We start from the raw sequence: 24,749 nt of genomic DNA on the forward strand, positions 1-24,749 counted from the left end.
TAGAGAAGTGTTCACAAATAAGTTTATGAGGCCCAAACGTTCTAATCCTCTAAGAAATTGCTCATTTGTTAGAAAAAATAGATCTTATTGTCTTTTAGGTGATTTTTCTGTTCCTTATTTTTTTTAGTAAGATTAGGAAGAGCTGTTTCGATTTTCTTATGATTGCTTACTAGTTTTATCTTTTATAAATAATTGTTTTTACATTTTTATCCAAAGTTAACCATTATGTTTTTGGACTGTAGATCGGGGGTTCTGATTCTGTCAGCTGTTTTGTTTTTGTTTTAGCTATTATGTAGATTGTAGTCTCTCCCTCCCACCCCCAATTCTACTCTAGAGGAAATCACTGTTAATTTTTAATGGTTTTTGTTTTAAGCTCTTTGGTGGTTATTTTCATCTTAATAAATAGTTACACATTGCCTAACGACTGGGATATGTTCTGAGAAATGCATCAATGGTGATTTTGTTATGCACTTACACAAGCCTACATGGTATAGCCTAACTGTGCAACTAGGCAATATGGTAGAGCCTGTTGCTTTTAGGTTAATAACCCGTACAGAATGTTACTGTACTGAATGCTGTAGGTAACCTTAACACAATGGCAAGTTTGTGTATCTAAATATAGAAAAGGTACAGTAAAAATACAGTATAAAAGATAAAAAATGGTGTATCTGTGTAGGATATCTACCATGAACAGAGCTTTTAGGACTGGAAATTGCTCTGGTGAGTGAGTGGTGAGTGAATGTGAAGGCGTAGGACATGACTATCTGTTACTGTAGACTTTATGATAAACATTGTACACTTAGGCTACACTACAGTTAAAAAAATTTTTCTTTTTAATAAGTTTATAAAGTAAAAAATTTACAGTAAACTAAGATTTAATTTTAACTTTTTGACTCTTTTGAAATAACAGTTTCAAAAAATTTAAAAAACATTATATAGCTATACAAAAATATTTTCCTTATGTGCTTGTTCTATAAGCTTTCTTCTCTTTTTAAAATTTTTAATTTTTCTTTTTTACTTTTTAAACTTTTCTGTTAAAAATGGAGACACAACCTGCACACGGTGGCTTATGTTCGTAATCCCAGCACTTTGGGAGGCCTAGGCAGACGTATCACCTGAGGTCAGGAGTTTGAGACCAGCCTGGCCAACTTCGTGAAACCCTTTCTCTACTTAAAAAAAAAAAAAAGGGAAAATTAGCCAGGCGTGGTGGCACGTGTCTGTGGTCCCAGCTGCTCAGGAGGCTGAGGCAAGAGAATCACTTGAACCCAAGAGGTGGAGGTTGCAGTGAGCCAAGATTGTGCCATGGCACTCCAGCCTGGGCAACAGAGCCAGACTGTGTCTCAAAAATAAAAAAGAAGAAGTCACAAACATACACATTAACCTTGATCTACACGGGGTCAGGATCTTCAAGGTGTCACTAGGCAATAGGAATTAATTCAACTCCATTATAATCTTGTGGGACTACTGTGGTATAAAGTCCATGATTAACTGAAGTGTCATGTGGCACATGACTGTAATTATCTTTTAGCCATAATTTCTTGCTTTATTAACTTTAGATATCATATACTGATTACTGATCCTATAAGGAATTAGCTCATTTTTAGTTCTTCCTCTTCCTCCTCTCCCCCAATGTTTTTATTAGTTGTAGTTTTTTGGTTCTTCTATTGGATGCCTTTGTAACTTTAATATACACCTTTCTTGTTCCATCAACACCAGTCAGCATTTCTTAACCTCCCTCTTTGTATGATAAGTATACCCTTCTTCTTTTCACCTCTGTTTCCTCCTCCTTTTCATCTCTACTTTTACTTTTGTTGTCAAGCTTGAAATCAGTTGCCAGCCTTTTACTCATTTCTCATTTTTTAACTTCTGAGTTTTTAAGTTAGATACTGGGATGGGAAATAAATATGTGTAGTCCATCTACTATCTTGAACCCCCTGGTTTTCATTTTGTAATAGTACTTTAGTGTGTGAATTTCATGATATAAATATATTACAATTTTATTTTAAACAAGAAAGTAGATATGTCAGTTTCTAGAAAGTTTTCTTGTGAGTTTTTGAAATCTGTATGATTTTTTACCTTGCAGGTACGAAAAACATTTTTCACCTTAGCATTTTGTGACTTTTGTCGAAAGCTGCTTTTCCAGGGTTTCCGCTGTCAAACATGTGGTTATAAATTTCACCAGCGTTGTAGTACAGAGGTTCCACTGATGTGTGTTAATTATGACCAACTTGAGTAAGTAATCCAAAAATATCTCTTCTGCCTACCATTTTACACTTAAATTTTCTTAACGTGAAGCTATGACGTTTGAAGTCTGTGAGGGTTTTTTCTTCCGTACAGTTGTTACAGAGATTTTTTTTTTAAGTGTAGTTAGAGAATAATATGTAGAATAGCCAGTATTTCTCTCCAAAATTGTAATTCTGGTTCAGCTTATACAGTTAATTTATATTTTATATTATTGTTTAATTAATCAAGACCCCTAACCCATAGAAACCATTTTTGGATAGTTTCTAGGAGGAGAGGGAGAGTTGTTTCAATGAAATTAAGCATTATGATTTTGTACCACAGATCAGGTGGTCTGATTCTGTTAACTATTTTGTAAATTACATTTATATTCTTCCTTTCTCTCATTCATCCGCATTCAGCTCCCTTCCCCCAATTTATTTGAGTAAGATGTAAAATTTTTGTATCCAGTACATATATCTTTCTAAAATTTCTCTTTGCTGTATGCCAGTTTTTTTTTGTATCATTGTTGCTGCTGCTGTTAAAGTCTTATTTTTCTTGATCACCTGAGCAAATAAAACTTAACTCTGTACTTTAAGTAAATTTAATGTCACCTAATTTACAGTAGATACTTCTTTAACCATAAAGCATGATTCTTTAACCATAAAGCATGATTTTCATCTTGTAGTATGTAGAAATTTGCTGAATAGAATGATTAGCTTTTGGTTATAAGCATGCCTTTGAAAGTGCAGTATAATTTTTTTTTTAAAAAAAAAGCCTTTAGACAAAAATACAATTAATTGAATTTTAACAGTTTTTTCTGAGAATAGAATTTGATCTCAGGTTTTTTTGTTAACTATGTATTTTGGTCTACGAATCTTCTGGGTTTTACACAAGTTAGGTTTATTTTGTTTTGCCTCACAGTTTGCTGTTTGTCTCCAAGTTCTTTGAACACCACCCAATACCACAGGAAGAGGCCTTCTTAGCAGAGACTGCCCTAACATCTGGATCATCCCCTTCCGCACCCACCTCAGACTCTATTGGGTATGATTTGACTTCTGCTCTTCGGCGACATGCTATTTGAACCACTTCCTTTTGGATCTCCTGTTTAATTAGAAACCTTTCCAACATTTAAATGGTTAAATTAAGGATTTTTTTTCCCCAAATAACTTATACCACTCAGATATTTACATGCATTTGGTACAAATAAATGGGATTAAAGCTGACATAGACTACTTCAGAATCAGTCCTGAAAAAAATCAATATTGGTTATGATTTGACTTCTGCTCTTCAGTGACATACTTCTTGAACTGCTTTCTTTTGGATCTCTTGGTTAATTAGAAACATTTCCAAAATTTAAATGGTTAAATTAAGGATTCTTTCCCCAAATAATTTATTTTATCACACCAGTCAGATATTTACATGCATTTGGTACAAATAAATGGGATTAAAGCTGACATAGACTATTTCAGAACCAGTCCTGCAAAAACCATGCAACAGATCATTTTGAGTCTACAACTTGAGTTCATCTTTTATTAGGTATAGAATAAAGTCTGTACCTTTGTATGGAAGTCATAGGTATATGACTTCCACTTATGAAGAAGCATTGATATATGAGACAATGGCAAACAATGTAAAAATAGTATATAATTATAATCTACAATTTATGATGGAGTATGTTAAACTATGTGATGAGGACATAAATGTTTTCATGTTTACAGAGGGAAGAATAGTGAGAAAAAGAGAATGCTCAGGAAAACTTAATGAAGAAGGTGGGATTTGAACTAGACTTTAAAGAATTACTACAGTCTGAATGGGCCTAGGGAATAGAAGCATGGTGAGAGGGGAATGGAAAAACAACAGATATAAAGGGAATGAGGATGTTAGGTTTAGGAGCTAGTGAAGAAAGGTTTATCTAACTTAAGAAGTACCATGTGTAAAACCAGATTATGGAGAGTCTTGGAATTGAGGCCAGAATTTAGACTTACAGGTCTTTAAGCAGATTACTAACTTAATGAAAATGGCCTTAAAGAAAAAATCAATTAGCAGTGAAATATAGATGGATTGACAGAAAATTTAGGGTGAGGAAGGCCAACCTAGGATATTGTTGGTAGTGAAGACTGAGAGAGGCAATGAAGACAAGTTCAGGTGCTAGAAGTGTGGAAAAGGGATAGATATTCATAAAGCATAAAAGAAAAAAATTAATAGTATTATTAATCAGTTGTGGACGATAAAGCTGAGAAGTGACTTTAAAAACAATGCAAAGGCAGCCGGGCACAGTAGTTCATGCATGTAATCCCAGCACTTTGGGAGGCTGAGGCGGGCAGATCACGAGGTCAGGAGTTTTAGACCAGCCTGGCCAACATGGTGAAACCCTGTCTCTACTAAAGATACAAAAAAAAAAAAAAAATTAGCTGGGCATGATGGCACACACCTGTAATCCCAGCCACTCAGGAGGCTGAGGCAGGAGAATCACTTGAACCTGGGAGGTGGAGGTTGCAGTGAGCCGAGATCACACCATTGAACTCCAGCCTGGGTGACAGCGCGAGAGTCCATCTCAAAAAAAGAAAAATAATGCCAAGGCATCGTATATTTAAGCTTCATAGCAGGAAATAAAAAGGAAGACACAATAAAGATGAGTTAAGTGAGTATCAGTTTACTTTGCAACATTTCTCAAACTCCTGGCCTCAGGTGATCTTCCTGCCTCAGCCTCCCAAAATGCTAGAATTACAGGTGTGAGACAGTGCATCTAACTAGCTTTGGAACATTTCTGACACAGGTCTGTGTACTCTTTCACATTGAATTTGGGGCAGCGTTATTTAGGCTGCATCTGGAAGCAAATGCTTTAAAAAAAAAAAAAAAAGGCCAGGAGCGGTGGCTCACGCCTGTAATCCCAGCACTTTGGGAGGCCAAGGCGGGCAGATCACGAGGTCAGGAGATCAAGACCATCCTGGCTAACACGGTGAAACCCCCGTCTGTACTAAAAATACAAAAACAAAAATAGCCGGGCGTGGTGGTGGGCGCCTATAGTCCCAGCTGCTCCAGAGGGCTGAGGCAGGAGAATGATGTGAATCCAGGAGGCGGAGCTTGCAGCAAGCTGAGATCGCGCCGCTGCATTCCAGCCTGGGCGATAGAGCGACACTCCGTCTCAAAAAAAAAAAAAAAAGGTCCCCATACAGCATTCTGTTCTAGAATATTCTTAAGATGTTACGATTAGAAATATTTATTGTCAGTCTTAACCCTACTTCCTCCCACTCTTCACCATGTAGTGCTATTTCTTTAGATTTCTACCTAGAGAAATCTTTTCAAAATCAGTTTACATTTTCAGTACAACTTTGTAATTTTTACAAAACCAGCCTTTCTGGTGATCTCATAGGTTAGAAAATTTTGCAAAAGAATTTTGTGTTAAGCAGTGGGTATACTTACCTATTTGGAACACTGGAAAATGCAGTCATTGTGTTCTCTTGTCAGGTTGTAGCAGTTACCTTCTCTAGTGGAGTCATTTTATTCTTGTTGGCTCTATCATTACTTGTGTGCAGCTGTGTGTTTTTTAGATGGTCAAATCAAAATGTTCTTATTGTTTGGTTGGTTTTTAATTAATCTTTTGGTTATAACATTTTCTCCTGACAGATTCTATAGACCATGATGCCTTTCTAACGCCAGGTCCCAGTTCTATGAGCAGTCACAAAACACCATAATGAAATTAGCTTGGCCTCTCTGAAGGTTTATAATGGTAATGATCCAGGACATTGGCCTTCCAGTGAAGGAATGCTATCTTAAAATTAAGAAACCATTTGCCTGTGCCATGAGTATTTTATTGGTAACTGAACTGAAATAGATTCTGATCTTGAGCAAATGATAAGAAAGATGTTCAAACTTACCTATAATCATTTTTCTGATGTTTTTATGACATAACTCCATATGGTTGTCTCTGTTAAAGATAGAAGGCAATCTTGTTCAGTATCAAAACTCTTTTGCAGTTTGTTACTAGTCCTGATAACAATAATAATGGTCATGAAACAAGTGTAATAATGGATGTAATCAAGAAATACTGGAGAAGCGATACATTGCCCAGTTTTGAGTACAAAGTGAGAGATACCTCCTTTTCTACTTTTTAAAAATGCTGTAGAATGTATAAATTTATGAGAGATCAACATTTAAAATGTACATATCGCCAAACCAAAGTTTTCAAAACTTTTTAATATTCTAGATTAAGAATGAGATCTAAACTAACTAGTAATTTGCTGAAGGGTATTTGAATTAAAATTCCTGTTATCCTTAATTTGGTACTGCTTTAATTTGGTACTGTCTTTAATTTGGTACTGCAAGATAGGTACAGGTATCATTGGGAGAAAGCCAGTTTGCTGACTGCCAAGATACTTCATAGGGTATAAGTTACCTTGGTTAGTGGAAAGATTTCCCAGTATGGTAATGTAATTTTATTGATTCCCAGAAATGATGAGATTAGGAGTTATACTGGTTTATATTAACCGAAATCAGAAAAAAAAATTGAATCAGGATACCAGGTAATATTTATCAGTGAAAAATATACCTGTTATGTAAATTAGACTTCCTGTATTGTGTGCACCAGCACTCACTCTTCTTTTGGAAGAGATTTATGGGAAATCAAATTATAATCAGAAGACTGTTTTCGTTAAGCATAGAATTAGGACATGGCTCAGATATTCAATGACATCAGAGTATGATCACTTCAAGTGTTCCCCTGTACTTGCCCTCAAAGCTAGAGAAGTTGACTTAGTGGACCAAGGTGTAACTATTAGATACCAACTACCAAATTGAGTTTCTCTGATTTTGTATAATACGCAGATGTCATCATTTTCTAATATATGCATTATTTAGATATGATAGTGAAGTCTCTTAGATTAAATCTAGTTTTTGTTTTTCTTCTGGTTATTTCTGATTGGTTATCTACTACATGTTTGTCATATTCCTAACTTGGTGAGTTTCAGAAGTGACTTACTGCCATCTCTGCCTATACCAGATCAATTATTACAATAGACTGTCATATAAAATTCTAGTTAATTCATACTTTTCCCAATTTTAAGCCTTGGTTTTGTTTTTTTGGGGTTTTTTTTTTTTTTTTTAAGATGGAATCTCACTTTGTCACCCAGGCGAGTGCAGAGACGTGATCTTGGCTCACTGCATTCTCTGCCTCCCAGGTTCAATTGATTCTTGTGCCTCAGCCTTCTGAGTAGCTGGGATTACAGGCCCTCAACACCACACCCAGCTAATTTTTATATTTTTGGTAGAGATGGGGTTTCACCATGTTGGCCAGGTTGGTCTTTAACTCCTTATCCACCTGCTTCAGCCTCCAAAAATGCTGGGATTACAGGCATGAGACACTGCACCCGGCCTGCCTGGAGACTTTATATCAGCCTGTAAATAGTTGTCTGGACAGTCAGTACTCTTTCTAAAATTTATTGACTAATGTCATTTTTGCATTCCTTTTCCTGCTCCTAAAATTTTCTAGCTATGGACATATATTTGGCTGCCTAAAGCAAAAATAAAGACAGCTCTGTCACAAACCAAAAATTTCTCAATAATCAGAAAAAAGAAAAAGGACCTAGGTGGAACATGCTAATTTTCCTAAAGGCTTTTTCTTACCTATAATTCTCATTGGGCCGATACCAATTTTTTTTTAAGTACATAGTATTTTATTATTTGCATATCAAATAATATATAAAATACTAGTGGATTCATTTCATTAATATAAACACATGAAGTCAAAACTTCTTTCCCTGTCTTTAATGTGCTTCAAAGAAGTAAAATTGTGAACTGGTGTGGTTCAGGTTCTGACATGTTTTATTCAGAGGCTGACTTTCACTGTTAGGCTTCCTTTGCTCTTCAAACCTTTATCCATTCCTTTCCTACTATATATTTTTTCCCATTCCTCACATCTCATGAAAGTGTCTTTTTATTCCCTCAACATTGTCCTTCTAGCTGTGTCTTAGTAACCAATAAATAATGCTATATATAATAATAATTTGCATAAAATAGGGTGGAATGATAACCAATATGTGAAGAGAGCTTATTGGCACTTAGCCATTCGTTGGTCCTGATGGAGTTAAGTGAGACAGCTTACCTCATCTATCAAGTGACACTCATTTCCCCACTCCCAGGATAACCTTTCTGAGGGGCTAGATCCTTCCAAGTGTTTACAATCTAGGCTCAAAACTTTAGTATTCTCTGTGAGTGCCAGGTTCATTTTAGGGTGAGATATCATAGATTATGTTATTTTGCTACCATACCAAAAAAGGTATGTAACATATTTTGGTGGTTTTCTAAATAGCATATAAGTGTAACATTTTAAAACTCCAAATAGCAGTTTTAAAAAATATTTGCTTTAATGGTTAATATATGATTCTCTTGTGTCTTTGTTACCAATAATGAGCATGATAAAAAATCCAGAATATGAGAGATATTGGCATTCTGAGGACCATCTTCTCAATTTGGAAAGGATTTTTCAATATTGTTCTGGATTTTCATTCAACTCCCGTAAAGGAACAAGTACATCATGCAGGCCCTGAAATATGCATGTGTATTCTCAAAATATTTATAATTTCTTAATATGTGAAATTTTCATTTTAGTAAATTCAGATGTCAAGACAAAGTTAGAAAAAAATGGCAAATTATATTCAGTCATTCTCAGAGCATTTTTATATAACTTTAAAAGTTGAACTTCTTCAGTTGATGGCCACAGGTAATTTCTAGCCATTTGTAAATTTCCCTAGTGTTTTCTGGATAAAAATCAGTGTTCTTATCATTGATAGTTCCTGGAGGGCCTGCTTCAGCAAAGCAGCTTTGGCAGTATTGGATTTTTAAATTAATACTTTCAAAAGTCATTACTGCTAGGTTTTTAATGCTTTAATGGTTTTGAGAATATAAAAACAAGAAAATCCTTTTATCTTCCTTTTTAAATGTTGTTATCTTTATATAGTTACTCTGAATCTTATCTTCCAATGACTTCATTTTTCCAGGCCCCAAATTCTCACCAGTCCGTCTCCTTCAAAATCCATTCCAATTCCACAGCCCTTCCGACCAGCAGATGAAGATCATCGAAATCAATTTGGGCAACGAGACCGGTCCTCATCAGCTCCCAATGTGCATATAAACACAATAGAACCTGTCAATATTGATGTAAGTATCCAGCATTGCTGGAACTAAAAAAAATCAAGTATGTATCTTTGATTTTCTGCTGTAATTACAACTTAGATCAGAAATAAGAGCCCTTTTTCATTTATCACAGTTACTTTAAGTGATAAGCTTTTTGTGAATCACAAATCAGAAAAGCCTCTGGTTTCTCTCTGGTGGCATTAAATACTTCACTGACACCAAGTTATACAGTCACTCTGATTTTTTTCCCTTATGATACCATCTCTATAAAAGTCATCTTCAAATGAAAATGGTTTAAATATCAAAGGACTGATAGAAACCCTTGGCAGAATTGATTAAGTTCTTTAAAACTTTCATAAAAATGATTATGATTGTGCCTATAAGAGGTGAATATGAAATTAAGAATTTCAGGCCAGGCATGGTGGCTCATGCCTGTAATCCCAAAACTTTGGGAGGCCAAGATGGGAGGAATGCTTGACCTAGAAGTTAGAGACCAGCCTGGGCAACATAGTGAGACCCCCATCTCTACCAGAAAGAAAACAAATTAGCCATGCATGGTGAGGTCTCAGCTGTAGTCTCAGCTACTCAGGAGGCTGAGGTGGCAGGATTGCTTGAGCCCAGGAGGTCAAGGCTGCAGTGAGCTATGATTGCACCCCTGCACTCCAGCCTGAGCAACAGAGTGAGACCCTGTCTCAAAAAAAAAGAATTTCAATTTGTGCTATCATAAGCTTGGCATTATGACCAACAAAAAATTCTTTCTGTTTTTATTTTGAAATTAGCATATAGTTGGAACTATAAATTTTATTAAATGTTAATATAAAAGAAAAACTATTATAAATGTTTATTTTGTTATTTTAGATAAATTTGCAAATCATACTTTCTTCCCACTTTTTACTAAGAAACTTTTCTCTATTTTTATTGGATTCATTTTAAGTGACTTTTTTCTAGTATGAGTTTTCCTTAATTAGTAAGATTCACCTCTATCTAGCAAGACCTAAAAACAAAGGAAGAAAGGGGAAAAGGAGAATGTGATATAAGAAATCAAACCATATGTCTAGGTTAGGGTTGTTCTCAGTCTGTCCAAAATTGCAACCTTCTTCTTTATTTTGAAAACTACCATCCTTTTAGACTATTCGCTTTTTCTCCGATTGTTACCACTGTTCCCTGGTCTGTTGGGCTTCATTTAGAGTGTCACCTTTATATCTTGCCTTTTCATCCTCTCTTATAACCAGTCAAAAGGTATCACCTTTTAATGTGCATCACAAACTGGTTTTACTTGTTACCGCCGCCATTTCGGCCCATATTTTTTCACTTGAATTATATGCTACATTAATCTCCTAAATAGATTTTCTGCCTTTGATTTTTCTCTTTCCATTTCCATTCTTTCTGCAACTGTCAGAATAATTTTTTTACACCTCTAGCATCATCTGTTCTCTTGTTCCAAAACTTTTAGTGACTTACCATTGATTATAAGATAAAGTGCAAACTCTTTAGCATTTTTATCCATGCTCAATCACTTATGATTCCATTTAAAAGATTTACTAATAACTGTGGGCTATGCATTGTGTTAGGCAATTGGGAATTATTTTTGATAGCACATGGTCTTTGCCCTTAAGGAAGTCACAGGCTAATGGGTGAATCAAATATTTAAATAGATAATTACAAAACATATAATGGTAGTTTAGAGAAGGGGGTTATAAACTCCATCTGGTTGGATCTAGGAATATTGAGCAGAGAAGGAATAATATTTAAGCCAGATTATGATGAATAAGTAGGAGTACACTGCATAGGGGGATGTGGAAAGTCATTTGTTAAAGAAATGAAAGGCATAGAAGTGCCTTTACATGAAATGTAATTACTAGTTGATATTGAAGTTTAGGATCCAGGAGAAGGCTTGGGGAATGGTGGAAGGTGAAACTAGGTAGATAAAATCTACAGTGAAAGACTTTGTGTATTACTCTAAAATCTAAAGTAGTCCTAGGGAATCTGAAGAATTTTGAGTGTGAGAGGAAGTGATCAGCTCTATATTTTAGAAAAATCTTTGATGGTAGTGTGGAGGATAGATGAAATGGGAAACACATAGAGGCAGCACTGTCAATAATGTGGCTTTTGCAGTATTTCAGACAAGAAATGATATTTAAACTCAAGTAATAGCATTGGTGATGTGAAAGTGTGTTGTGGTAAGGGAGACTATGAATTAGTGAATCAGTGTTGAGTCTTATGAATCATGTTGAAGATGGCTACTATTTATGAATACTTATATATCAGGTATTATGCTAAGTGCTTTACATAGACTTTCTTATTTCATCCTCATAAAAACTCATAGGTTATGTACCATTATTAGCTTTATTTTACTGTTAAGATTTACAGAGGTTAAGAAACATACCCAAGATTACACCGCTGACAAATTATTGAAATGGGTTCAAACCTGGCCTTTCTCTCTTATACTTAACCACTATACAGTTTTGTAGTAGAGGAGAGGAGCGAAAAATATGAGAAGTAGAGGATAATGCCAGGTTTCTGGCTTATAGATACTTAGCTTATAGACCGAGTTTCTGGTAAATAGCACCGTTTGCTAAATACCAAAGAAAAACAAGGTTTGCAGAAGCAAAAATTTTAGCTTTTTGGAGGGATATATTGACTTTAAGATGCCTGTGGGACTTTCAGATTTAGAAATCCAGTAGTAGTTGGATATAAGGACCTTGAACAGAGATACAGGTTTAGGAGTAATTAGCATATTTATGTCAATTAAAGCCATGGATATAAATTACTCAAAGAGCATATGTAAATTGAAAAGGGGAGAAAATGTAACCCTGATAAACATTAACATTGTAGGTGCAGGCAGAGACTGTCTCCTTTATGGGCTGTCTCTTCCTAAGTCTAGCTCCAGATAACTTAGAAAAAGTGTTGCAGAAGCCAAAGGAAGAAAAGGGGTTTCAAGAACACTGAAGTAGTTGGTGTCAGTTGCCGTAAAGATTCAAATGAGATAAAGACTGAAATGACTTATCAATTTTGGCAATTGAAATGTCATCTTCACTTCATTGAGAGTTGTTTTAGAGGGCCAGTAAGAGGAGAAGGCAGCAGGTGAGGAGGTAGGATTAAGTGTTAATTTTGAGAAGCTTGGCTGTGAAGGAATGACAAAAGAGGATAGCTTGATTCAGGGTTGAGGAACAATTTTTTGTTTGTTTGTTTTTCCGTTGTTTTTGTTTGTTTGTTTTTTATCTTTTGAGTGGAGTCTCGCTCTGTCACCCAGGCTGGAGTGCAGTGATGTGATCTCTGCTCACTGCAGCTTCCACCTCCCAGGTTCAAGCAATTCTCCCACCTCAGCCTCTCAAGTAGCTGCGATTACAGGCTCCCGCCATCATGCCCAGCTAATTTTTGTATTTTTAGTAGGGTTTCACCATGTTGGCCAGATTGGTCCTGAACTCCTGACCTCAAGTGATCCACCCACCTCAGTCTCCCAAAGTGTTGGGATTACAGGCGTGAGCGACTGCGCCCAGCCAAGAGACAATTGTTTTTAATGTAAGAGACATTAGTATATTTGTAATTGGAGAAGAAGCCAGTGAAGAGAAATTGAAGATAACAAGAGAGGGAATAATTGATGTAATAAAATTCCTTGAACTTGGAAATTATGTCTCTCAGAGACTATGAAGAATTAAAGATGGACATAGCCAGCTCTGTAATTCTTTACAGACTGTGTGATGTTGGGTAAATTATTTAATCCTGGAGCCAGTAGTGTTTACCTTCTATAGGGGTTTGAATTGCTTATTATGCCTGGTACATAATAATTCAGAAATTATAGCTAATATTAATATGCAAATAGTTACAGATATTAGAGCAGAAAAGTTGTTTGATGGCTTTTGTTTTCTCTATTGTGATGAAGGGAAGGGATGTAAGTAAAAGAAGGAACTACAAAAGAGTGGGAAAAGAGTTGAAATATCCAGTTTTCAAATGCTAGAAGAACCTTTGAAACCTAGAATGAGTAGAAAAGATTGTCAAGGAGCTTTAAGAACACATTCGGAGGCCGGGCGCAGTGGCTCAAGCCTGTAATCCTAGCACTTTGGGAGGCCGAGACGGGTGGATCACAAGGTCAGGAGATCGAGACCATCCTGGCTAACACGGTGAAACCCTGTCTCTACTAAAAAATACAAAAAACTAGCCGGGCGAGGGTGGCGGGCGCCTGTAGTCCCAGCTACTCCGGAGGCTGAGGCAGGAGAATGGCGTAAACCTGGGAGGCGGAGCTTGCAATGAGCTGAGATCCGGCCACTGCACTCCAGCCTGGGCGACAGAGCAAGACTCTGTCTCAAAAAAAAAAAAAAGAACACATTCGGAATTAAAGAATCTAAGTTTATGTTGTTACTAGCAGTAACTTGTAAGAGCAGAGAAAGCAAAATTTGGTGAATCCATAGTTGTGGGGAGTTGTGGGGATGCAACAAAAAAAGAAAAGGATATGGCCTTTGTCTTGTTCGTTCCATCTAAAAGACTCTTTGCTCTTCTGCATGCCTCTCTATCTCTGAAACCCTAACTCAGAGTAAATTCCTTGACTGCTTTACCAGCGAACAAGTCCTATAGTTATCATACATAGCACTAAAAATCTTATTGGCCGGGTGCAGTGGCTCATGCCTGTAATCCCAGCACTTTGGGAGGCTGAGGCAGGTGGATCGCCTGAGGTCAGGAGTTCAAGACCAGCCTGGCCAACATGATGAAACCCCGTCTCTACCAAAAATAAAAAATTAGCGGGGCATGGTGGCAGACATCTGTAATCCTAGCTACTTGGGAGGCTGAGGCAGGAGAATCGCTTGAACCCAGGAGGTGGAGGTTGCAGTGAGCTAAGATCGTGCCATTGCACTCCAGCCTGGGTGACAAGAGCGAGACTTCATCTCAAAAAAAAAATCTTATCACCCATATCACTTAGTTGGCAGTCAACTAAGCAACAAACTTTGGCATCTCTTTTATTATATTCTTACGCAATTATTCTTAAATTATTTGATTTTCATTTACTTCCTTCTTACTTCCAATGTGTGCATCTTACTTCCAATGAGATTGTAAGCTCTCAAGAATGGAAAGTTAATGACATCACTAGAATTTTTGTATTTTTTGGTAGCCACATAACTCCTATCACCTTGTTTTCAGGTGTGTATTTGATTATTCTGTAGAAAATGTTGAAGGCTTTTTATGATACATTAAACATAATAGAAATACATCTTTAAAGAATTTGTTTTAGCCTCTAAACAAAAAGTTGTCTATTTGCAGAGACTATTTAGAGATATTTGGGGCCATTCAATCCCTCATATTTAAGTTAAACTAAATAAACAGACTAATGGAAGTTCTACCTATCAAGGCCCAAATTGCATTACCCGTAGCGACTGTCCCCACTACCAATGTTGTTATAAAGAGCTATATATATATATATATAAGTTTTTGTTTTTTGTTTTTTTCTGTGACAGAGTCTCACTCTGTCACCCGGGCTGGAATGCAGTGGCATAATCTCAGCTCACTGGAACCTTCGCCTCTCAGATTCAAGCAATTCTCCTGCTTCCCCCTCCTGAGTATCTACGATTACAGGCGTGTGCCACCATGCCTGGCTAATTTTTGCATTTTTAGTAGAGGTGGTGTTTCACCATGTTGGCCAGGCTGGTTTCGAACTCCTAACCTCGTGATCCACCTGCCTTGACCTCTGAAAGTGCTGGTATTACAGGCTTGAGCCACTGCGCCTGGCGCATGAAGAGCTGTATTTTAATAATAAAGACAAATTTTAGCGGCCAAGCGCGGTGACTCATGCCTGTAATCCCAGCACTTTAGGACACTGAGGTGGACGGATCACCTGAGGTTGGGAGTTCAAGACCATCCTGGCCAACATAGTGAACCCGTCTCTACTAAAAATACAAAAATTAACTGGGCATGGTGGCGCATGCCTGTAGTCCCAGGTACTCAGGAGGCTGAGGCAGGAGGATCACTTGAACCCAGGAGACAGAGGTTGCAATGAGCCAAGATCACACCACTGCACTGCATCCTGGGCGAGAGAACAACTCAGTCTCAAAAACAGGACAAATTTTAGCAAAACCTTTCATTTTTTTTGAGACAGAGTCTCGCTCTGTCACCCAGGCTGGACTGCAGTGGCACGATCTCAGCTCACTGCAACCTCTGCCTCCCGGGCTCACACAGTTCTCCTGCCTCAGCCTCCCGAGCAGCTGGGACTAGAGGCACCCGCCACCACGCCCGGCTAGTTTTTTTGTATTTTTAGTAGAGACGGGTTTTCACAGTGTTTGCCAGGATGGTCTCGATCTCCTGACCTCGTGATCCACCCGCCTCGGTCTCCCAAAGAGCAAAACCTTTCTATGAGCCATTTTGTTCCTTCCCTCTTCTAGTGTGTCCTTATCCACCCATATTTTTATGATTGTAATCAGTGTACTTTTACTTTTGTATTTTTTAATTACACTGTAAACATGTTTCGTGATTCAAGCTTCCTAATTATTTTGGTAGCTGCATAATACTTCATTAAATTGATACACTAAAATTTTCTTAACCAAAGTGTGTCGAAATGCCTATAATAGAGAAATAATTATTTCTAACTTTTTAGTATGATAGATAATGTTGCACTAAACATCTTTGTGCATATCACTTTTTCTTCTGAATTATTTCCTTAAGAAAAGTTCCCAGAAGTGGAATTACAGGATCAAAGACTATGAACACTTTTATCGCTCTTAATATGCACCAGTATAATTTTTTTTAAGGATTGATGAAACCATTTTTAAAAAAATTTATTTATTTCCAAAGTTCATGGGTACATGTGCAGGATGTGCCGGTTTGTTACATAGCTCAACATGTGCCACAACAGTTTGCACACAGATTATTCCATTACCTAGGTATGAAGCACAGCATCCATTAGTTATTCTTTCTGATGCTCTCCCTCCTTTTACCACCCACCCTCCGACAGGTCCCAGTGTGTGTTGTTTCCCCCATGTGTCCACTTGTTCTCATCATTCAACTCCCACTTACAAGTGAGAAAACGCAGTATTTGGTTTTCTGCTCCTGCATTGGATTGTTGAGGATAATGGAAGCCATTGGTTTTGAATGGCCTGAAATGGATTTCAACATTTGATTAGGACTAATAATTCTTTCATTATAGGCTTACATTGACAAGTACTTCAAAATTTAGATTTTATTATGTTCACTAGATAATTCCAAATTGTTTTGTGTAATAGTTATAAGATGTATTGTTTTAATTAATAAAATAATTCATTTAATGTTAGTGGAAAAATCAGTGTTATCACTACTTTCTGATTATATGCTAGCTTGAAATAAATATACATTACTGTTTATTTGTAGGACTTGATTAGAGACCAAGGATTTCGTGGTGATGGAGGTAAGTAGTGATTTCAGTTTTTTTAAAAAATTCGAGGAAACTGCAGTTGCTTTGCTGCTTATCTCCTTTATACTTGCCTCTTGCGTGAGACAGACACAGAGAAAAATGTGTAGAGAAACCCAAAATTTTTTTGTTTTTCTATAGTATTTGTCATTTATCTCTAATAAAATGTTAACTAATTTATAACATGAGTAGAAAAGATGACATAAAAGGAAGTCTTAAAATGTACTATCTACATTTATTCTGAGATCAGACAAGTTCAGGATGGTATGGCCGTAAGACTACAGTTTTAAAATGTCTTACCAAGGAAATATCCTTAATTATTATACCTGCTTTATTAATTTGTAACTGTCTTGAAAGCTATTGTTGATAAATTTCCTTTGTGGGTCTTCACTGATACTTAAAGATTGACCTTAGAATCAGATAAAACTTTGCTAAATCATTCTGAAGAGGGGGTTTGTCAGACATTATCAGCCACTTTCCTTCAACTTTCTACAGGTGTTTTAAATGTACATTTTATAGAACAGACCCATAATGGCGAAGCCCATTTGTCCTCTTCTTAGTTCAGTAAATACACAAATGAGAAACTGAATTGAGATTTCTAACTGAATTTTCATCTAGTATTCACTCTAGCACATAAGACAACATTACTTAAGAAAATACTTTTTGTAAGCATTACCCTATATGTTTTATAAGAGGTGACATTTGAGACTATCTTGAAGTTTTCTTCCAGGAGGTCCTTTACACTTACCTTCCCTGCTGTCTTCTGTCTAGTAAGGAAGACCTGTAATAACTGCATATCATACTTAGAGTTGACCTCTTCACTGTGACCTTCTTTATCTTCACAATATCTAAGCCCAGACTCAACAATATTTTACATTGAGTAAACATTGTTATAAACTTTCTTTTGTTACGTTTCTGTATACCCGTGAAGCAACCAAAATAATAATAAGCCTGCATTCTATACTCTGGACTTGGTATTGATGATAGCACATAGTTACACGAGCATTTTTTTTTTTCCTGTTTGTTATTTCATGAACCTGCCAATTAATGTTGCTGCCAGTTTGACTTTCATATGTCTTAATAGCTGTGGCTTTTGATAATTTTGCCTAATACATCCAGCATTTAAATGTTGCCATCATGTTAGCATCACAAAATTAACTTAGTCATAAACACAGCCTGCTTAGTACCTAAAATCAAATGGCATTTCTTGTCCTTTTCATGAGTCACTTTTTAAAAAATCATTGGGATTTTATGAAAATGAGCAGATTTTTGGTCCAGAATTATTTTATGAAGCAGGCTTCGATTCATCTTATTTATTCCCCATGACTTCTTTCATTTCTTCTGTGTGTCTGTCTTCCTGTGTTTGCCTGCCCCTCTCTTTCTCTTCTAACAGCCCCTTTGAACCAGCTGATGCGCTGTCTTCGGAAATACCAATCCCGGACTCCCAGTCCCCTCCTACATTCTGTCCCCAGTGAAATAGTGTTTGATTTTGAGCCTGGCCCAGTGTTCAGAGGTAGTTGGGCTCTTCTTTCTTGTTTTCACCCAAAGCAAACTAAATATAAAACTACAGATGCTGTTTGTGCCTCACCCTCACAGCGTGTGTTTGTAAGTGTGAAAGTTTTCAGTACTAAATTTCTGCTTGGCCTGGCTGGAATGCTCTGAGTGTGCTTCTCACACATACTCACTGCCACAAGCTTTCTGTATGCTGTCTGTCATAAATTTTTAAAAGCAAGAAAATCCTGACCTGAGATTTCCATCTTGTTTTTTGTTATTTTATTACTTCCTGGTCTTGATAATTTCTTAAACTTAGTGGGTGGGAATAAATAAGGTGGGTGGGGAAGAGCTTACTGGATACCTTTGATTTTAATGCATTTAAGTGATTATTCTTGATGATTTATATTTGTTAATAATTTTTGTGGTTTTTAAGAAAATTGAAATGTCAATGGAAACTTCTATTATGAGATTTTATTAGGCTTTTGGCCTTTTTCAGATTCTGGAATACTAGCTGTGTTTTTTGGGTTTTTCTTTCCTCCAATATGGGATGTGTGTATTTTTGTCAAAGGTAGGGAGCTGTTAAAAAAGGAAAAAAAAAAAAAGATTTATAACATACTTTAGATATTTCAGTGTACTTCAGAAATTTGATGATTTATCCTTTTAATTATGTCCTAATAGAAGAAAGTTTACAGTGTAATTTCATTCTCCCATTTCATCTTGCTGTTTTATTTAGTGGTTAAACTGATTTGTAAAAACTTAAGTTGGGCTAGGCGCGGTGGCTCACGCCTGTAGTTCCAGCACTTTGGAAGGCCGAGGTGGATGGATCAGCTGAGGTCAGGAGTTCGAGACCAGCCTGGTCAATATGGTGAAAACCCATCTCTACAAAAATACCAAAAAAATTAGCCGGGCATGATGGCGGGTGCCTGTAATCCCAGCTACTTGGGAGGCTGAGGCTGGAGAATCTCTTGAACCCAGGAGGCGGAGGCTGCAGTGAGCCAAGATCACACCATTGTACTCCAGCCTGGGTGACAGAGTGAGACTCCATCTGAAAAAAAAAAAAAAAAAAAAAAACAAGTCAAAGCTGGGAAAGGTGTCTTGCTATAAATATTTTTAAAGATTTATATTTACTGATTCTTGCTAGTTAGTATCTGTTATATATTCTGAATGTAGTAATGGTGCTTTAGATATTTGCTCTCTCAGCCCTGCTGTTTCTCAGAAAATCCATAGAATGGGATGGAAGTCATACAGTAGTGAGTAATACAATTAAGTGATACAATAAAACTACTTAGTAGATCATAACTGTGAAGCCTGGTCAAGCAGTTAAGGCTTTATAATGTTGAAAATTATCAATGGGAGGTAGAAAATGGATTGTGCTCTACGTAATAGACATTCTGGACACCATTTTATTTTAGAAAATTGCATATGAGATCATGAAAATTCTACATGGTGATATAATATGATATAATAATAGTAAATATTTTCTACAGATTTAACATTTAAATGTGGTTATTGGTATCCTTGTTATCTGAAAGATAGTAACTCTTTTTTTCCTTAAGAGTAGCAGTCATTTTTTAAAAAGAATCTATTTTCTTGAGGTCATTTTGTTCTTCCGTATATAGAACTATTACCTGGACATCTGAGTTCTACTCAGCTGTATTCAGGCCCCAGTAAGATTCACTGCCCTGAACCCTTCTGAACCAGGTGCTACTGTACCTTATCTCAGGATGTTGGCCATGAGAAAGGTATGCAACCCTGCCAACGGAGATCACTTCCAAAGAGTATACTCCTCAGGCTCACTTGACCTATAGAATATTTGTATTTATAGTAACTTGGCTGAGAGGCCATAGCGCTTACTTACAAAGCTCTCACTTACAAAGGCAGAGATTTTTCAGAAAGTCTTGAGAAATATGCCTGGCTTTATTTACATTAACTCTGTTTTGTAGGTAACAAATAATCTTTGTTTAATAATGTCAGCCTCTAGGAACCAATGATACTGACCAATATCTCTTAAATAGTAGAGCATGTAGTTTAGGATTGTATTTGAGTTTAGTGATTAATATGAATAAGTCAGATATTTTCAACATTATGGCCATTATTAGAAAATGTTTCCATTTGGGGGTTTCCTTTTTTTATATTGATTGGCTGTTGAGGTAATATTAAATAATTAATTAAAAGTGTACTTGTTATATAGGCATTTACATTGATTTTGCTTTTTGATTTTTTTTCATCAAAGAAACAGAAACTTGGGAGTATTTTTAGTATTTCTATCTTGTTTTAGAGAGATTGTTTTTCTCCTAGATTTTGCACCAGTAAACAAAGTATGTATCTATCGTCAGATATCTTAAAGGTCATTAAATTGGCCGGAAAACTAAAAGAAATTATAGTTGTAATCACCAAATGAGGTCCCTTTTTGGCCCATCCTTTCCAAAAGGTCTATATTTAAATATGCACTACATTTTAAAATTAAGTCTAAATATCCCCCATCCTTCTACCCCTGATAAATTAACATACTTGCTCCTCCTTAATGTATACATTTTTCTTATCCCTAATTTAGGATCAACCACAGGTTTGTCTGCCACCCCCCCTGCCTCATTACCTGGCTCACTCACTAACGTGAAAGCCTTACAGAAATCTCCAGGACCTCAGCGAGAAAGGAAGTCATCTTCATCCTCAGAAGACAGGAATCGGATGGTAAGAGTATATGATATCTTTTTTTCTCTTTCTTCTTAGAAGTCATAGCCAAATGTAATATTATCCTTTAGATATATTATGTCCATATGTGACACAGAACTCCCATAATTAAATAAATTTCAGAGCTGATAGTTTTTTGCTTAAAGCATATTTCCACAGCACTGCTTTTTGCTGTCATCTGTAATATAATTTAGTAGAAGGCAGTTTTGGAAGAGTAACAGTGTTCTACTTCTAAAATAAGGAAAAAGAGAGAAAACTAGTATTAGAAGGCATGAAAAGGCTGGTCCAGAATTCAGATATCTACCGAAGGACATTCTTCCCTATTTAAAAAATCAACTTTCTTCTGCAAAATAAATCCACCATGGCACATGTATACCTATGTAACAAACCTGCACATTCTGCACATGTATCCCAGAACTTAAAGTAAAATTTAAAAATAAAATAAAAAACTAATACTTTTTAGCCATAGTATTGTTACTAATTGTTGAATAAGTGGATCTTTTACCCTACCAAAATACTTCTGTATGTTGATTTTTTTTTTTTTTTTGGAAAGACTGAATTATCAGATAAGATACATGAATTTAGCACCAATTAAAAAAGAGTGAAACATAAGGTTTTCTTTTTTTGTTTGGTTTGACTTGACTTTTGTACTATTTTTATCAAGAAAACACTTGGTAGACGGGACTCGAGTGATGATTGGGAGATTCCTGATGGGCAGATTACAGTGGGACAAAGAATTGGATCTGGGTCATTTGGAACAGTCTACAAGGGAAAGTGGCATGGTAAGTATGTAATGTGGTGACATTGTGACAAGTCACAATAGGATATGTTTAACAACTTTTATTTTGTAAAAACAATCATCAAAGGAAATATTCACTCTTTGCATCAGTAAACTATATTAGTTTCAGGATTCCTCCAAAAGTTTCTAACAAAAATTATGGGAAATAAAAACCGTTCACAGCAATCAGGACTCCTGTCATTATATTATAGTAATAATTTTTAAAGGAGAATTCCTCCAAGTTAACTAGTCCTCAAAAGGATTTTTTTTTCTTTTAGAGTCTTTCAGCTGATAATTTTATTTTTATTATAAGTCACAAGTAAACATATTAAAAATGTACTTACTGACTGGGCACAGTGGCTTACGCCTGTGATCCCAGCTCTTTGGGAGGCCGAGGCTGGCAGATTAAGAGGTCAGGAGATAAAGACCTTACTGGCCATGGTGAAACCCCATCTCTACTAAAAGTACCAAAATTAGCTGGGTGTGGTAGTGCGTGCCTGTAGTCCCAGCTACTTGGGAGGCTGAGGCAGGAAAATCACTTGAACCTAGGAGGCAAAGGTTGCAGTGAGCTGAGGTCGCGCCACTGCACTCCAGCCTGGCGACCGTGAGACTTTGTCTCAAAAAAAAAAAAATTAACAAAGAAATATAAGTGGCCAGTAAACATATACAAAATGTTCAGCCTCACTAGTTATCAAAGAATTGCAAATTCAAAAGTAGAAATCATCATTTGCCTCTTAGTTGGACAAAATATTTTTAAATTGGATTATATTTAGAGTAGTGGATGTATTTTCATCAAAGGTTTAATATTAATGAAAAATGAAAATGAACATGTATCCAACTATTAGAGAACTGGATAAATTTGTACCTTCATATATGATTATATAGGAGTTAAAATGGCATGGTAGAGCTATATTTATTGATATAGAAAGGTGTCTTTGGCATATGAAATTTGACAAAGCAGTATGTATAATATACCATATTATGGAGCTCATGGAAATATATAACATAAGTTTTTATATGGCAGTATTTTAGGCCACGCACAGTGGCTCACGCCTGTAATCCCAGCACTTTGGGAGGCCAAGGCAGGTGGATCACCTAAGGTAAGGAGTTCGAGACCAGCCTGGCCAATATGGTGAAACCTCGTCTCTACTAAAAATACAAAAAATTAGCCAGCCTTGGTGGCAGGTACCTGTAATCTCAGCTACTCAGGAGGCTGAGGCAGGAGAATTGCTTGAACCTGGGAGGTGGAGGTTGCAGTGAGCCAAGATCCCGCCATTGCACTCCAGCCTGGGTAACAGAGCAAGACTCTGTCTAAAAAAAAAAGACTTTGTATTTTAGTATATATCTCCTTAAGCTATCTTTTCACAGGTGTTCATATTCACACTACATTCATGTAAAAGCCTAATAACATATAGTGTCACTTTTGAGTGACATAATTAAGGGAATTTTTTTATACCTTCAAAAAGTCTTTAAACATTTTTTTAAGTGCTATGCAGTGTTTTATATGAACAATAGAATAAGCACTGTATTACTTTGATAATTGAGAAAAATAAATGTTGATTTAACTTATTAAAATATAGATACAAGTTGAGTATCTTTATTTATTTTTGTTTGTTTTGTTTTATTTTGTTTTGTTTTAAGACAAGGTCTCACTCTGTCGCCCAGGCTAGAGTGCAGTGGCACAATCTCGGCTCACTACAATGTCTGCCTCCCAGATTCAAGCAATTCTTCTACCTCAGCCTCCTGAGTAGCTAGGATTACAGGCGCGTACCACCACACCCAGCTAATTTTCATGTTTTGAGTAGAGACAAGGTTTTGCCATGTTGCCCAGGCTGTTCTCAAACTCCTGACCTCAAGTGAGCCACTCACCTTGGCCTTCCAAAGTGCTGGGATTACAGCTGTGAACCAGCGCACCCAGTCAGGTTGGGTATCTTTAATCCAAAATCCAAAACCCAAAGTGCTCCAAAATCAGACTTTCTGAGCGCTGACATGATGCTCAAAGGAAATACTTATTGGAGGATTTCAGATGTTTGGATTAGTGATGCTAAACTGATAAGTATAATCAAAGTATTCCAAAATCAGAAAAAAATTGAAATTTGAGACCTTCTGGTCCAAGGCATTTCGGATAAGGGATACTCAGCCTGTGTATAAAAGTACCCATAAATTAGCCAGGCATGGTGGCACATGCCTGTACTCCCAGCTATTGAGGAGGCTGAGGTGGGAGAATGGCTTGAGCCCAGGAGTTCAAGGCTGCAGTGAGCCATGATCATACCACTGCACTCCATCCAGCCTGGGTGACAGAGCAAGACTCTGTCTCTAAAAAAAGTTAAATAAGCAGAACATTAACTAGCACTCTAGAAACACCCCCCCACAACTATGTCCTCTTCCAGCCAATCACCTCTCTCCTAAGGTTAACCACCATTGTGATCACAACAGGAAGTGCATAGTGTGTGCTCTTTTGTGTCGGCCCCTTTCATTCAACATTGTTTATAAGATTCATCTATATTGTTGTGTGTAGTTGGAAGTCATTCATTCTCTTTATAGTGTTTCATTGTGTGACTATAACATGATTTCTTCTTTCATCTATTGCAATTGGATCATTTCCGGTTTGGGGCTTTGATTGATGCTGGTGCTATAAACATTTTTAGTATATGTCTTTTGGTGAACAGAATTGTGAGACCACAGGGTATGCATACGTCCAGTTTTAGTAATGCTGCCAACAGTGTTACAAAGTAGTTGTACCAATTTCAACACCTACTGGCAGTGTTGAGAATTACAGCTGTTTCACATAAAGTTTTTTTTTTTAATTTTAGTGACAATGTTAGTCATTTTACTAATCAAAGTATCATAAGTAATCCATAAATTTGAAAAAAATATTAACTACTCTGATAAACTTTTATAGTTTCCTACTTTTAAGCAAAATTCCATAGGGCCTGTTAATTGTAGTTTCAACATTACTTATAGTTTCAATTAGTAAATAAATATTAAGCCTAGTAAGTATAATTTAATATTGTCAAATAATTTGGAAAATACCATGGGTACTTAATTGATTTCACCAAATTT

The 24,749-nt window shown here is 36.4% G+C and overlaps 1 protein-coding gene across 5 annotated transcripts in view; it reads left to right on the forward strand.

Moving 5' to 3' along the window:
* Positions 1-24,749, forward strand: part of BRAF (B-Raf proto-oncogene, serine/threonine kinase) — a 197,250-nt gene that overhangs the window by 125,949 nt on the left and 46,552 nt on the right. For 4 of the 5 annotated variants that reach the window (XR_004432742.1, XM_033192265.1, XM_033192266.1 and 1 more), the window contains exons 6-11: positions 2,084-2,232; positions 3,145-3,264; positions 9,219-9,378; positions 16,684-16,720; positions 20,772-20,908; positions 21,573-21,690. Coding sequence is in view for 4 of the 5 variants with exons in the window: in XM_033192265.1 (XP_033048156.1) it covers positions 2,084-2,232; positions 3,145-3,264; positions 9,219-9,378; positions 16,684-16,720; positions 20,772-20,908; positions 21,573-21,690 (721 nt within the window). In the remaining variant the exon portion in view is untranslated. Of the gene's footprint in view, positions 1-2,083; positions 2,233-3,144; positions 3,265-9,218; positions 9,379-16,683; positions 16,721-18,116; positions 18,237-20,771; positions 20,909-21,572; positions 21,691-24,749 lie in introns of all 5 variants that reach the window. The other variant, XM_033192268.1, reaches the window with a different exon arrangement.

The sequence above is a fragment of the Trachypithecus francoisi genome, unplaced genomic scaffold (genome assembly GCF_009764315.1).
Source record: "Trachypithecus francoisi isolate TF-2019V2 unplaced genomic scaffold, Tfra_2.0 Lachesis_group4, whole genome shotgun sequence".
NCBI classification, from domain to species: domain Eukaryota; kingdom Metazoa; phylum Chordata; class Mammalia; order Primates; family Cercopithecidae; genus Trachypithecus; species Trachypithecus francoisi.